The 16,560-nt window shown below is 37.9% G+C and overlaps 1 protein-coding gene across 1 annotated transcript; it reads right to left on the minus strand.

The window, feature by feature from the left end:
- Positions 1 to 2,160: 2,160 nt before the first annotated feature.
- LOC104530987 (potassium channel subfamily K member 2-like) lies at positions 2,161 to 15,567 on the minus strand (the record flags this gene model as incomplete). Its single annotated transcript, XM_010175741.1, has 2 exons — positions 2,161 to 2,278; positions 15,257 to 15,567. Coding segments are annotated over 2 exons (429 nt in total), but the record flags the coding sequence as incomplete, so codon positions are not given.
- Positions 15,568 to 16,560: the final 993 nt, after the last annotated feature.

Raw genomic sequence — 16,560 nt, forward strand, 5'->3', positions numbered from 1 at the left:
GCAGTGTTTGGCTGAAACCTATGGCAACTCTCTGGAGATGCTCATAAACTGCATTTTTAGTCTCTTGAGAAATTAAAATATCACGTTACATGATAACCATATGCCCCCTAATTGGAAGGAATGCATTCATTTTCAAAAGGTTACTTATATATGAAAAGATACTGCTCTGAATACAAAATCACTTGATGGCACGTAATAATATAAAAAATAAGGGAAAGCACATCCAACTTTTATATTTCTCACCATTTTCCCCAGAAAGTCACAATTCCAATGGCTTTTCACCACAGCTCCACCTGCTGTCACACTGCAAGCCCTATGAACCATTGGGAAGATGGTTCATAGCAGAAGACAACGCCAACCACACTACGGCTTTCTTGTAAGCATGCTTTCCTCAGGTCCTAAGAAACAAAGCTCAAGACTGCAACTGGCTGGGAGCTTCCCATCAGAAAGGGTCTCCAATGAAAAACACAGCTACTCTAAAGCCAAAATATTTTACAGATGACTTTTCTTCCCTAGATTTTCTCAGTCTCTATCACAAAACCTGAAGTAAATATTTACAGTTGCCTCATCTGACCTGATTCTGACAACTCTGGTTTTGCAGAAATTACCTGAAATATTAATTTTCAAATGTATTTCCTATTGGGTTATCTTGCCTCTTGGGGACAGCGAATCTGTGGCCTGCATGTCTTTGCAGATCTCTCTCTCTCCTCTAAGCAGGACTCACGCATGTTTCAGTTGAATCAGGTCAATAAATTAAATCAGGAAACATTTTTATTTGGAAAAGCCTTTGTTTTACTTAGAAACAAAATAGTGAAACAAAATGTTCCACTGCTTTAAAATAATTTCTGAATCATTCAATTCCTTGAACACTTTTCATTCGCTAACTTTTTTCCTTATTCAGAACTGAAACAAATATTAAGCATTTTCTACTGGACCATGGATACTTACTTATGACATAAAGTTTTGTGCTGTCAGAAAATGATAACATAAGACTGATCATGAAGCTATCCTTTCAAGGTTCTTGCTTTTGTTGGTTGTAATCTGTTAAAATTACATGTTTCAACACTTGAGGTTTTTTACCTTGTGGACCTACTGCTGTAAAACCATTAACTTTGTTACTAACCTCAGGGAGGTAAAAGTTTAACTCTGTTTTCACTAAACCTGTGTTTAGTGAAAAAATATTACATGCAGACATAATATTTATGCATATATATAGACATGAATATACGCAAACACACAAAAAATATAGTACTCATGCACTTCTACATAAAGAAAAAAGGTACATACAACACTTGAAAAGAACATCCCCTTCTATCACAATATGATATAAATATTACATAGAGATAATTATTGTAACAGTGCTACAATTCCTAATACATTACTCTCATAAAGTAGTTCTTAAATTTTTTCTTATTTGATTTCTTCAAATTTCCAGCCACCTTTGTGGATGCCCCTTCTATGAGCTACACTACATCTTTGAACTGTATACCATGTGCACTATATTGGAGTTAAAGGGAAGGCAGTGAAAGATCAAACACTGCTCCTATTCACACCTGCTCAGGGGGACAGTGGCTCTCAAACACTGAAAGGATCCAGAAAACTCCCTGGGCTTGTGAGCACTGATAAATCACCCTACAGCTTTGGACTTCTCTGAATGCAACAGAAGCCTCAAAGTAAGCCTTTGAATGTAAATCTGCCTGTCAATATAATACCCATAACTGATTAAATTAAGCTGAACTGAATCTTTACCATGTTCTCATCTTTTTCATAATTTAGAGAAAACAGCAATATAGAATAGGATTATACAGACTTGAAATTCCATACATCTCAGTGAAGGTTTAATGCACATGTGCCTTAAATCACGCCCTATTTAACACTTGTCATTACACAGTTGACCAAATCCCCCCAGAAAATGTTTCCACAACCTCTTGTAGCCACCTCGCAGAAATATACAGCAACATTTTTCTTCTACAGAAGAATCATTTACTCAGCTAGGGATCCTTACAGACAGCAATAATTTCTGTCCCTGCAGCTAAAAACTAACTCTCTACTTTAAACCAGATGATTTGGAAGATTTACCATTAACAAATATATGTACACACTGGAAATCAAAAGAATTTCAGCTCATTTACTATGAAAAGATAATAAGCTGTGTCCTACCTATGGTGGTAATAACAGTGCCAGCAAAGAAGAAGGAACTTCCCAAGTCCCAGTGACTGATCTGAGTAGATGTGTTTCCTAAAGGTATGATTCCTGCATTTATTGCTGCCACTACTTGCTGCAAGTTTAAAAAGATTTGTGTCAATATTCATGAAACAATGATATTAATATTCATTACACAGTAAATTGATTAAATTACTTATTTAATCCAAGCAGTAAAACAGAAAAGGATCAGAGTTGCTCTGCTCAAGTTTTACCATTCCATCAGGCTACAATTTAATCTTCAGCAGACACCCCAAGCACTTCAGTACGCAGCAGAGCTGTAAACTCCAGACCATTAAGAAGAATGCAAAATCCACAATATCAGTAACAGCACCACCTTAGCTAGATGGGAAACACAATTACTTTTACTGTTGCAAATATTCGGTGAAGAAAAATATGCGTTAGACAAAGATTTACAATGAGAGTTTCCCAAAATATTCTTCTACTGAGTTAGGCAAGCAAATGTACTTCTTAAAACAGTCATTTTAAAACTCCAAGAAAAAAATGCCCATGCATTGTTTTGGATCAAATGAACTTCAATTAATTGAAACACTTTTGTAGAACAGGTAATTAAATAATTAAAGATTAACAAGTACACTTAGGGTTATAAAACTTTCACTATATTAATAAAAAAAATCAGAATCAAATATCAGATGTGTATCTCTATGTTCATAGAACTATATACTTCATAAATGTCATTCTTGACAAATTCAGTTCTAGCAGCTAAAAGGAACAAGCTTTCCACTAGTGTCATCTTCATAGTCTTGCAAAATAGGAAACATTTCCTGTTTCAGCAGTGTCACCTACTGTAAATTTTTATCACCAAAAGTATTCCTGTTTAGTTATACCTCTATCACAGATATATACCAATATTTGAGTTAAACAGTACACATCAAGAAAAAGTATTTTTAAACTTGGATTAAATATTTTAAGGAATGTAAGTTATCATTTTATTCTGAAACTTTAAAACAGGACTTACTTCATAACCATGATCCTTATAATAATTGGTTTTAACAAAAGAACAACAGAGGAAGCAATACTGCAAAGCTAAAATTAACATTTCAACTAATAGTTTCTGCTTGGCGAGTTGTCCAACAATGATTATGCACATAAAGATATTCAGCAACAGGGCAGACCAGAATGGTTTTCCATGTGGGCAGTCTGTTGCAGAAGTGTGTTGTGCAGCAGCAATAATTTTTTCAACCTCAAAATACATTGATAATTTGCAAATGAAATCATTATTTTTTCTAAACAGTGTCCATGGAAGTCAGTTGATCTGGACAGATGTGCCAAACCACCAATGCTGGGTTAACCAGGCCATCAATTTTTCATTATGGGATCTCAACTTAAATCCACCATTTCCAGTTTGCCATTTTCAAAGCTCAGATGCACAAAGTAGCCATTTTCAAGTCCACAGCTGCATCTCTGCAGCCACAGAGATCTTGCTGCCACACCTAAGCCATTCTCAGCATCCAGGGTTGCCACCAGAAAGCCAGCTGGGGTAGATTTACATAGAATTTACACTGTTTTATCTTCCATACCTTCAACTGTTTTCATTTTAACTTTTTTTAAAAACACCAGAAAGGCAGATATCAAAGATGTGGAATTTTCAATTCTACTGAGGAAGGAGAAAGGATGGGGAAAGGGAAGGGCAAAGAGAGTTTAATTTTCCTTTGGGTTGGAATAATAAAGCTTCTACATTTGTTCATCACATACAACTTGGCAACAGTAAATACAGCAGCACTGATACTGACAGATGTTTCCATTACTGTAGGAAGGGAAACATCAGACTAAGCTGCATGTGAAAATCATTCCTGATATTGATTTTATAATTTACGCAATACAGATATTCCTTTGCCTTAGAAACCCCAGTGTGCTGCACTATAAAGCCTACTGAATACATTTTGAGTACTGTTTCATTTCAGTGGACTAAGAAATTTCAACACTGTACCTGCAAATGGGAACGTGCTCTCCAGTGAGAACATCGTATGGTAAAGCACTGGATCAATATAATTTTATGGGACCGTTCATGTTTTATTACAGTTCATTGTACTGGATGAATGCCGTACCCAGAGCAACACAAGTCTAGCAAGATCAAGTTTTAAACAGGTTCAAGTACCCAGAGCAACACAACTGCTTAGGCAGTCTAGCAAGATCAAGTTTTAAACAGGTTCAGATGAAAAATGTTTTCAGAGCTTTACATCATCACTACACATTTTTAAGCCATACTACCTCAACGTCTTTAATATGAGAGGTGTGTCAATCTAAACTGCTTGAAGATCCATTACAGTTATGCACTTCCTAACTGCCCTAGACTGTACTTACAGACTTCCAGGAAAAAAGATACAACTTAACCCGCAACTACTCTGCTGGGTCAGACTTAACAAAACACAACAGATGGCTACAAAAGACAATTAGGTGCTATTATTATATCTCTGATTTTAGCCAACTGCTAATTAGGAAAAGAATCAGGGCAAGTAGGCAAATGATGCTTTCTCTTCATGCATCTTCTTAGCTTCTGACTAAGCACAGTTTTAGGGACTTTCGGAGTGCGAGGCTGCATCTGCATCATGGTGTTCAGATGGGTTTGGGTGGATCGTTTTACCATGAATTTATCAAACTACTTTTGGAGCTCACTTGTATTTTGGGAGCCAAATCATTCTGTGGCAGTAAGTTCTGAAATTTACTTGTGGATCATTTAAAAAGCATGTCTCTTTTGAGATTTTTATGTGCTTCAAAGTAATTTTATAAGTTCCTATGTTATGAGCAACACTTCAATAGTAATTTCTTTTGTGTCTCCTTCAAGAAATTAATGATCTTATAGACCCACAAGCTGCCCCTTTTTCAGAATTAAAGACTCTTTACTATTAAATAATATATTTACCTATTTAAATAAATCTGTTGGATATTGTATATAAGTAATTTTTTGTTGCCTGTATTCCTCATTGACTTTCTTTGTACCTTTAATGATTTACCTTATGGATTGCTTTAAGCCCAGTTTTAGCCATAAAGGACCAGATGATGCTTTTTCCATCACTGGTTTATTAAGTTTCCAAATGTTTCCCATGTTTGGGAGGAGCCACCCTTAAATACTAACAAAGCTGCTGTGTTAGATTACTTCAGAGTCTTCTGTAAGAGTCTTCCTTACTAACAAGGATGACAGTTAGGTCAGGTTGCTGGTTTACCAAGATCAGTACTACTGCCCCATAGTTTCTGAGTGTTGCCTGCAGATTTTTCAGGAGGGGTAACTACACTTTCAGTTCTTTGGATCAGAGGACACCTTTTCATCTTAGTTTGGTTAGTGACGATCCTCATCTGAGACTATCCCTAAGCATAATTTTAAAAGAAAATAATATATAACATAACTCCTAACATACATACATCTCCAGGCATTAATTTCAGGGTAGCATCTTCTTTCTGACCACATCCACCGCACAAACTTAACCTGGAAGATTGGACATTAACATTTCCTTTACCTGGAATAAAAAACCAGGCCTATCCACTCTGGACTGAAGCATCTCTGCCTCTTTTTTCTGACGCTCTACTAAAGCTTATTCCCAGCCAGGCTCATACAGTAATTTCACTAAGGGTGAGGATCTCACCCTCAGTGTTCAAACAGCATGCTATTCATTGTTAGTGCTGTTTGTTAGATGCAATTTTCTCTGACACTTTATTCTTGGTCTTCAGCTGTTTTTCTTGACTGATGCCTTACTACTAGAGCAAACACAGCCACTTAATTTGTCACAAGTTTGGCATGTCATTCCTTCCTTCAGAACTTCTTTTTGTCATTTGAGCCCTTCTGCTTATCCTAACTTGTACAATAGCGATAGTTACTGAGTGCATTTTGAATCTCAAAACAGTAAGAATCATGAAAACTCTATATTAATCCGTACATTTATCACATGTTGCAGCCTGTAAACACTTTATGTGATCTTAACATGGGAATTTCTTGACTTTTCACTTCAGCACTACAGAACCAGTCTCCATTAGAATAGGGATGTGGACAGTTTCAGCTCTTAACCTATGCAGATTATTTCACTTGCCTTATCTTCTTCCAGAGCATTAGCACCCAATCAAGGCCTCTATGTGCAGTTATTTTAAGAATAATATTAAATGGTTACAGTAAAAGTAATAGGCTTTTCACCCTTTGCTTTTCTTTGTCTTTATAATGATGAAAATGTGAGCTTTTTTTTTTTTTGATAGTAAAAAGAACTGAGATAAAATTTTCAAACATCTAAAAATTTTAGGAATTACCATTTTTTATGTTACATGGATTCTTAGGCTAGCTCTGTACTCTATCTTAGGATAGGCATGAGTTGTGTCTGAGTACAACTAACTTGTACTGTATCCTAACTACCTGGATTTACACTCATATTTGGGAATAAGCTTTAGGAGAGCATCAGAGAAAAGAGGCAGAGATGCTTCAGTCCAGAGTGGATAGGCCAGGCACAACCTGCCCTACTTTCAAAAACAGGACTTCAGCTCCATAGACACATAAGCATTGCATTCAGGCTGTACTTTTTCACTTGAAATCAGGACACTGGGAAAAGGAGAGTGACAATATAAAATCTCATTTTAATTGAATGTCAGCTTTTCATTTCCTATATAGTTTAGAAACACTTTCTGGTAAATACATTGCACAGTTTTGTCATCACAACCCTGCGCTGACGCAGTTATCTGTCGATAGAGGCCATGCTGAGCTACTCTTGCTGGTTAAGACACAGAATTTTGTGAACTTTTTTCTGTACAAACAAGAGATAAAACAGCCTTTCAAACAGCACAGTCATTCTGTGAAAAAGGAAGACTGTTCTCTTAGGTCAGGGATTTCAACCTCTGGTCCTCTGACCCTGCAAGAAATCAATAGAGATGACTGACAAAAGCCAGTCTGTTGGCAGTGGAGCTACACTGAGGAAGCAAGGGTCTGTAGAACGACAAGAGCAATACAGAGAAGTTATAAACTGAGAGGGCCACTGGTAGTCTATGACTGTTTCATACAGGGAACAGGCAGAAATGAGTACGTGTCAAGCCAGTCGCCCTAACAGTCATCTCTGTGCTCCACACCTTGCACTTAATATGTGCTTTTGTACCATCTTCCAGTCACTTCACTTTTATGGAATGATGTAACACCTCATTACTCTCAGCTTTTCTATCCAAAGATTAAAATAGAAGCACCTTGAATTATGCTTCTGATAAAATACAGAGCGTGCAGTCTTCTGTTACCCAGCTTGTCATGAGTTAGCTTGTGCTTCCTGGCAATCATTTAACAAGTGATGTCAAAAAGTCAGATATGCCTCAAAGTTTCTGGAAACTCATTTCTCAGCCTAGATTTCTCCCCTCACTGTCCCGCTGCTGTTTGACAAGAGCACTCTCTCAGTTTAAAGTATAACAATAAATTTTATATGGCCCAGCTACTGCATGAGTCCTGTGTTTTTATTTCAGCTTTGGTTTACAGAGAATGAAAATACTAGAACTTTGTTCAGAGGCACACTAGGATGCTCTTAACACTTAGCAAGCAACTCTCCAGCCTCCAGAAGTACATGTTTTTGAGCCTTGCTGTTGAAAAAGATTTCAATTATGTTTGTATTATAATTCTGTGACTCCACATTTTTCTTTTCAGTTTGTATGACATGACTGTAATCTGCACTGGAGACCAGTACCCAAGAATTTAAGAACTCTTTTCACCCTACATTCTCATCTACTTGAACTAAAAATGTGTAAAAATATATTGAAATACATGTCTTTTTCCAAATATGCATTACAAACAGACTATGTATATAAATCTTGTGTGTGTGCATACATGTACACACAACAACACACATTCAGGCAAGAAGGCTTTTCTTTGCTTCTTGAGATTAAAGACTGGAAGAATTATGCAGACAGCTGCTCAGCAAAACTGACTTACTAATGAGTCATATCTGCCACCCATTCTAAGACAAAAGCTGTCATTCAGATGCATTCAAACTAGCTAGGTTCCAGGTCCTACAAAACTGTTCAGCTGAAGTAAACGTATCCTTTAAGAGCTCCAACACCAAAAGCAGCAAAAAAAGTTAGAAACCAACCTACTCGAACAAAGTTCGGAGTTGACCACAGCAGGTGGGTATCTGCATGGAGGATGGATGTGGGTAAGGCTATGATCAAAGGTCTTTCACAGAGGTCTTTTATTTAATAAATATTCCTCTGATCTGGGGACACAGGTAGAATTTGGACGGCTTTACTCTGAAAGGAGACAATAGCATCTGAATGTTTCTGACAGGAGTGAAGCAGAAAGCAAATACTGGGGTGAAAACTAGACTTACAGACTCAAGGAGAGGAAAAAAGAAACAGGACCTTACTGTACCAGTTAGGACTGTCTGTATACTTAAAGTTAAGAATACATAAGCTCGAGTGCTTTGACAGGCAGACACCTTACTAAGGACAGACATATGCAGAAGGTAATAACACAAACTACGGTTCCTGTGCTTCATGTTTTAACTACTTTAAAAGTCATTAATTTCATGTTGCTTTGAAAACACCAACAGGCAGATCTGCTACTGGCATTTCCAATTTGTCACAAGCTCCATGTCTGACATACAGACAGTGCATTACAAAACTGGTGCAATGATATTTTGGATCCACAGATAAATAAATAAAATATGCTGCAGCATCAATTTCTTTTATGCTGGTCTATCAATCTTTTCAAGGCTTTAAGGTTTACAAAGTATAAACACCTGCTGCTTCCAGGTTAGGATCCAGACCTGGGATGGTTCCTGTTTCCTTTTGGAGGGCCTGGAAGGAATTTCAAAAGGGAGAGACTAAGAATATTTAGGGTTTCAACTGATACATTCAAACTCCCTCAAAAAGTTCCTGCATAGAGGACCCATAAGTTACAGCTCTCAGGACTAAGAATGTCTATAAATGTTGTGATTCAAATAATGAATAAAATTTGATTCAAGCTTAAAAGGCTTACCTAATAGATTTTAAATTTGTCTAAATAAATTTCAGGTTTGTCTGAAAACAAGACCTTTCCATCTCTGTGATTTATTATCCCCAAAAGTGATATGGCAAGCTCAAATACCTTCTAATTTCTGAGAGGGAATTAACAGTTTACACTTCTTTATTTTAACAGTTTTCTACATAATCAGAGAGGTTACGGATCAAAGACTTGATCTGGTTGAAATAAAACAACATTTTCCTGAGGATACAACAAAATTAGTTTCTTTCTACAATGCAAGTTGTAAAAAAAAAACATGAAAAAGAGACACAATCAGCTACTGGTGGACATGAAACAATGTAGTTAGCTACCTTTAACTATAAAAATAAAGCCATAGAAAATATATATTTTAAAGTAAAACATTTTTACAAGAAACTAATCACATAAGGAGCCATTATGACATTCTGGTGATGCCAGTTTGATGAAAGAAACACTGCTCCCATGTCATTCATAACTGTGTCAGGCTTTCCTCAAGAGAGATAAAGGAAAAAACATTTTTCCTTCAGGGAAAACATATTTTGGTCTCATTCACAGTCTGAGAGATGAATGGAAAGAAAAGGGACAATGCAGCTGACACAAATCTAAGACGAAAACAGACATGGGACGTGACTGTGAACCCCAGCATGGAGAGCTGTTCTCCTCATGTTAGCCACAAGCCCACACAGAACCCAAGCAGATCAACTTGTCAGATCAAGGTCAATTCAGCTAATTCCAGTGGTTCATTAATTCTTTTTTTTTTGTTTTAAATGCAAGCATATTTTTGTGGGCATTATTTTTTCAGAAGAATCCGCACACTCTGAAAGGGGCTGGACTTAAAACTCTACAAGAGTCCTTTATTGCTGAGACAGCTAGGTGCAGCACCCTGCAAACTTGTTCAGATTCCAAAATGAAGGGTTTATAAGGCAAAAATTACCACTTGGGACACATTAAGAGATTGTGCTGTTTAGTGTGATATTTTTTCTACTTCTTAGGGTTTTCAGAATAAATATATTTGAAGAATGTTTCTGCTAAAGGAACCAGAAATGAGGTATGTTCTGTTATTTACTTAAATTTCAGTGTACTTTTACTTGAAAACTATTTATTTAAAGATTCAGAACTAACTCACTAAGATAAAAATAGTTCACACCAGCTTGCTGGGACACTCTAGATATTTAAAACAATATAATTTAAATTCCTCTTATTTCCAATTTTTGTATGCAAAAATAATACATTAAACAACTTGATGCTTGGGGATTAAAAGGATTTTTTTTCCATTTTGGTTTATAAAGGTCAACACTAAAACAAGTAACTGCTGAGCAATACATAATTAGATTATATTTATATAAAAAGCTCTTCTCCTTTTTTTAATCAGCTTTCTTTTTGACAGGGGGACAAATATTTGTCTCTCATTGCCAAGACATGCCACAATATACAACACACATCCTTACCTCCTAGGAACAACACGAGTTCTCACGGGCAGAAAACAAATTAATTTCCCTCCTATAGAGGAATGAGGTGTATGAAACTACAATAATAACAACTTTGCAAAGTTGTTGGATATTATATTCAGTAAGGCTCATCTGTTCCCAGAGAACCCCAAGAGATGTCATGAAGGTATATGCATGTATTTGACAGCTGTGCAGCACTGCGGGGACGTGCATCCAACCTGAACATCAGCAATGTAACCTAAGGTCTCTTTACATTTGCTACTATGCACAGGTGCATAAATACAGCAGGAGATTTTTCTAGATACTTGGCAATACACTTTGTGCATCTGAGTTTGGAAATTGTCTCCAGCATTTTCAAATGTTTATCAGCAAGCTCACTATGTATAGGGAACAGTCAACACACTGAAACAAAACTAGAACTAGATTGAAATAATTAGAGATAAAAGTTCTCTAATTAGAGTATTTGTTTCATTCTTTAATGCTTATTGTTATTTGTTTGTGTATAGCTGGATTACTCCCAAGTTTGTATCAGCTTCTGCCTACAAATGCTCAGTGGTGAGGAAAAAACCTGTTCCATGCAAGATGTAAAAATTCCTAATGTAAATGAAGATCAGATATTTTGTCAGATATACATAAAATCCAGAGAGTCTGATCTACATTTACACCCAGCAGTTACTTTGCATTGCATGGCAGGGTCAAGTTGAGAGCAGGCATGGACAGAGAAACCAAAACATCACCTGTGATGAATTGTCAAAAGGTGTTCTTCCAAAAGAAGGAATAGTAGCAAAGTGCCTGGCCACATCCCTTTTTACAGATTTATAATGTATTGGATATTATACATAACCTTCACCAAACCAGTGCTTTCTCATCTGTTAATAACTGAGATCCTTTCAAGACCTTTCAACTGAAACTTTAAAAACTGAATTTTAACATCAGACCATGCACAGCTTCCCGGTCTGTTGCATCCTGATTAGACTCACCAAGGTAGTGCTTGTATGTTCACAAGCTTTCCTCTTGGGATATTTCTTTAGTTGTAGATATAGATTTGCCACCACTGATTGCTGTGCACTGCCCACCTCAGCACTGTTGTGTACAGCACACAGTGATCCACTTAGTATCATTATTAGTACCGGCTTCAGGCTACAGCAAGAGGAGTTGAAATTGCCTGTTAAAAATGGCCTCTTGGGTGTACAGATATGCTCTGCATGACTTTTGCACATTTTAAATATGGTACTAAACAGAAGTGCTCATGAAATACCAAAAAAATTATGTACCTGGAAGCAGGTCTCAAGGTTGTAACATTACTGTTGTTCACTGCAGGTAAATTTTATTACAGTGAGGCAACAAGTAACTGAAGTGGTTTAGACAGAAAGAGATTTGTAACACTGGACCATGGAAGTCGGAGACAGAGAAGGTCATGAAGACCACCTCTTTGTCAACACACAAACAGTGCTGCTGAACTGGGCTGAAAAGTTATGAGGAAAACTGAGGTCATTTTTCTGAGGCAGCTGAGGCTATTTTGCTGTCATCACCAGAGAACTTTACTTCATTAAATTTGCACATTTTCCATGCTATACAGCAGCTCTCCATTGCCCCACATTTCACATGTATATAAAATATAAGAAGTCTATGAAAGTATAATTCCCACTCAGTACACCTAGAGGAGCCACCCAATCAATGTGAAAATACATAGTTTCAGGAATTTGAAACCCAGGGAATAAAACTGTGTGTGCTGAAAAGTTGGCAACAGCACATATTGTTGTGCCAGGAAGGTTTTTGGTGACTGGTGAGATAAAATGAGAATGGACAATATGGGAAGGGAAAATTCCCTATCCTGTGTGCATTTATAGAATCACACAGCTCTGTATTGTAATCAGCTCTGTGGAAAAGGGAATATTTTAGCAAAGGTGTTGGAAACTAGATGATACCTGCGTGCTAGCAAACTGGACTTTCACTCCACTTGTACAATTTTTTTAAGATTAATCTGTGCTCTCAAACTAGTCTCTCTAATTTGCTGACCTGACTAAGCCACTGCACATTGTACTGGCAGTTAGCCAGTTAGTCTTGGAATAGTCAAGCCTGCCTTCAGAGTAAGGATTAAATGGTAGATCAGAAGTTCTGAAGACTGAAAAAGCCTGGCATGATAAGCACCTTGAGCAATGACTAGCACGAACCAGAGCCAAACCAGTTTCTGGAATCCTAGAACATGAAGTTCAAAAGGAAAAGTTTATAGTGAATTTCATTACAGTTTTACTCAAGGTAAATACTTGATTAAAGAAGACATTACAGTCTGTAAACTCTGTAATTTTCTACACACACACTAATAATTTCCGCTTCCTACTACACTAGTACGTATTAATTTTCAGTTTTATAGCTTTCAGTGAATTCTTAAATATCATTTACTTTTTCTTCACACATACTATTTATTTTTATTCATAAGAAACACTGCACTATATTGTAATAGCAGACAGACATAAACCCAGAAAGACAACATGTATTTAAGTAATTTAACTTCTGTGACAAAGTGGTAGAGTGGGGAAGAAATATGACCCCATGGCTAGGGTAGAAAACTTGGAAAAATGGATTTTAGACTCTGCTTTACCACTGATTTCCTTTTTCACTTTGGGCAAGCCACTCAATTCCTGACCCTTAAACAACCTGATGTAATTTGTTATCACTTGCTATGCGTAAATAAAGGCACCCAAATGCACTTGGAGGAGGAGGCTCCCTACACCTCAGTTCTCCTCCTTCAAAAGGAGCGTAACAGCACATTCCTACCTCCATGTCATGGTGTTCTTCTTTGCAGAGAAGCAGAAAGGAACAAGGAGAATTTTTTTCTATTTATCCCAACAATAAGTAGAGCAAGCTCTTCCCACAAGCATCTCTCATCCACATGCTGTGGGAGGCTGTGTCACCCCCCAGTCCTTCACAAGCCTGTGTCTTTCTGGTCATGACAAGATTGCTCGTGAAGATGGGAGCTAATGCTGTTACTGGTATCTGTGCTCTGATAATTGTACTGAAACTGTCATTTATTTTACACAGAACATCAAATGGGCATTGAATGCTGATGAAGTGGGTTTTTTTATTACCAATCTGTGCTTCTGGGTAGGGAGTCATAAATGCTAAAATATCTAAGTACTCCAGAGCAAATTTCAACAGTTTTTGCCTTAAGGACCATCTCATAGATGATCTGTGATAATATTGCTTCAAAATTTCTATTTTTATCTTCACAAGTACAGGATCTGACCTAAAAACTTCATATGAGGATATTTATACCACCTGCAAGAGATTGTTTTAATCAAAATGTGCATGTATATTTCTCTGAACGATTATGTCACATTCTGCTGGTAAAACCACTGAAACGTAGTTATTACACAGCATCAAAATTCATATTGACAGCACCTCCTCAGGCATGTCTAGTCAGCATATGTGGAGACAGGAGCAGCCTGACAGACTTTTAAAGGGTGGCAGGTTTTGAACACTTTTTAGCAACAAAGCAGGGAAGAAATAAAAAAAATACAAGACAATTTCTCAGTGTGCCTTTAAAATTCAGAAGTAGTGTGCCATAAAAATAACTTGGTACATCAGAGCCCTGCATTTAAAACTGCAAAAAAACAGGTGTCCATGCTGATGCTCAAGGCAGATTGGTCTAGAGAGGTAAAATCAACTTCTAAACTCCCAGCCAGATCTGCTGTCAAAAACCACCTCCAGAAAACTTTGCTGCCCATGCAACTGGCATGCTCCAGAGCTCATGCTAGCCAGGGTCTGGATGCCCGCCACCATCTCCTGCTCTCCAGTGTCCCATCTCAGGCTCTGCAGACCCAGACGGCCTCGTGCCTACTGTTAATGAAGGGGTCAATCCTTGCCAACTCTTGGCTGTCCAGTCCAGCCTCCTGTTTCATGGTCTCTTTCCCAGAACTGACATTATTTGGCAGCCCCTTGCTGTTCCCTGCAGTGCCACTGGATATTCATAAGAACATAGGAACATGAGATTTAAGCTGGAAAGAGCCTCATAAGGCTCTGGATCTGGTTCCGTGCTAGTGCAAATAAATATTTCCTATGATTCTGAGGCAGGTGATCTGCAAGGGTGAAGTCGTGCTAGTAGGAATGCACCGATGTACATCACTCATGGATGTGCCTTCAAGAAGTGGAGAAAATTGAGATTTAAGATCAAAACAGCAAGTCCATGGTACTTTCCTCTACTTAAAACAAAATCAATAAAAAGAAACATACAGCTGGAAGGAAAGCCAGCTTGATACAATCACAGTAAATTAGAAGTCCTTTGAGGCAATGGATGGTGTATTTTCTTCCTCAGAATTAGGCATTTCAGATATTGACAGACCTAGTAAAGCACAATCAATATATCAATTCCTTTGTGAACTATTAATTATATATATTGCTGATGAATAATCATTTAATTAGCACAATGGGAGGCTTCAGTGAAAAGGCTGTCTACCAATCCTAAAAATAGCAATAGCTTTTCAACCATGAGGCTTTGCATGAAAATGCTATTGCTCAACTTCTGCTCTTAACACTTGTTACATTGCTCGGCCAATATAGAGCTTTGCTAATGAAGTTTTTCCCCTTTATTACAGCAGTGCTGTCACACATAATTTGTTCCTCTAAGGCATGGTGACAAGCGTTTGGTATGGATTACCTGAATCAGTTCATCAAGCTCTGTTGCATTCACACAGGAATGCTGAGATACAAACGTCTGCTTCTGAATCACAATGGTGGTTCTCTGGGAGGTCTCATGAGGCTGCTCCAGGGCTTTAAATACCGTTGCTCCAATTATTAAATACACGACTACCACCAGAAAAATTGTTGAGACTGTCTTCCATTTCATAACATTAATAGCTGAATCGCTTTCCTCCCGTGAAGAGAGCACAGTAGGCTTGGTGGAAAATGATAATCTTGGTTTGGAGTTCTGAGTGGCCGATTTGGGATCCAGCAAGTCAGGTGCCGCCACTGGCAAAACAGAAAAAGAAAGTTAATTGTTAACTGAACTTCTTACCAAGAGATCACAGAAATTCTGTTGCTTCCAACTGGAATTCTTAAATTGTTGTATCTTTCACATAAACCCCATGTCACATTACAATGAAGCTGCTGCTCTGAGTAGTACTATACACTTTACACACACTTGCAACCTTTTCTATATGTGTCTGTCCCCTTCTGATATTCAATCATTTCATAAATGCAGATTTCCCCTATGCTCTTGCATTTAAATCAGTATAAGGTGGTATTTTGCTGCAGAGATTCTTTACATCAACTGCCCTCTAAGCACCGCTAAGCAGCTTTACAGCTGTGTTTTACCTCAGCTTTACAAAGGTAGCAGAAAAATACAAATTCTTCTCTCTCACCTATTTTGTCCTGCGCTCCAACAAATGCTCTTTGAGAACAGCTGCAAAAAGCCCCAGTCACAACCATAAAAACAATACATTGCTCACCATACCGGTCTTAAAGCGTTAGTTGCATATCAATTACATCTTTCAGAAAATACCAGTAAACATATGTGTACTTACTGGAAAAGTCACCCATTTGTTAAGGCGCGTATTTTTATTTACAGTTATAAAAACCCACCAGGTTAGGCAAAGAGCAGCTGAGTGTGTTATCAAGTATCTCGGTAACTCATGTGACTACCAGCAACTACACGGGCACTAAAAAAAAAATCCACCACATCAAGTGCAGGTAAAGGTCTCCTGGGGGAAGATGGCCACAGCACTTGACCGCACAAGCTATATTTAAATTGTTTTGAATTACAAGTACATTTTGAACGGCCACGACACCGCTTCCAGCTGCCAGTGGGAAAAGCCCAGATCTAAATCTAGAGGAAAGTCTCCCTCCGGACGGCGGGGGTGGGACCGTTCCCCAGCAGGGGTGGTGGTGGCACTTGGCAGGGTCAGCTCCTGGGGACCCGCGGGGTCCGGGCACACACCTGGGCGCCGGGAGAAGGGGCCGGGA

The sequence above is a fragment of the Antrostomus carolinensis genome, unplaced genomic scaffold (genome assembly GCF_000700745.2).
Source record: "Antrostomus carolinensis isolate BGI_N321 unplaced genomic scaffold, ASM70074v2 scaffold9509, whole genome shotgun sequence".
Lineage (NCBI taxonomy): Eukaryota > Metazoa > Chordata > Aves > Caprimulgiformes > Caprimulgidae > Antrostomus > Antrostomus carolinensis.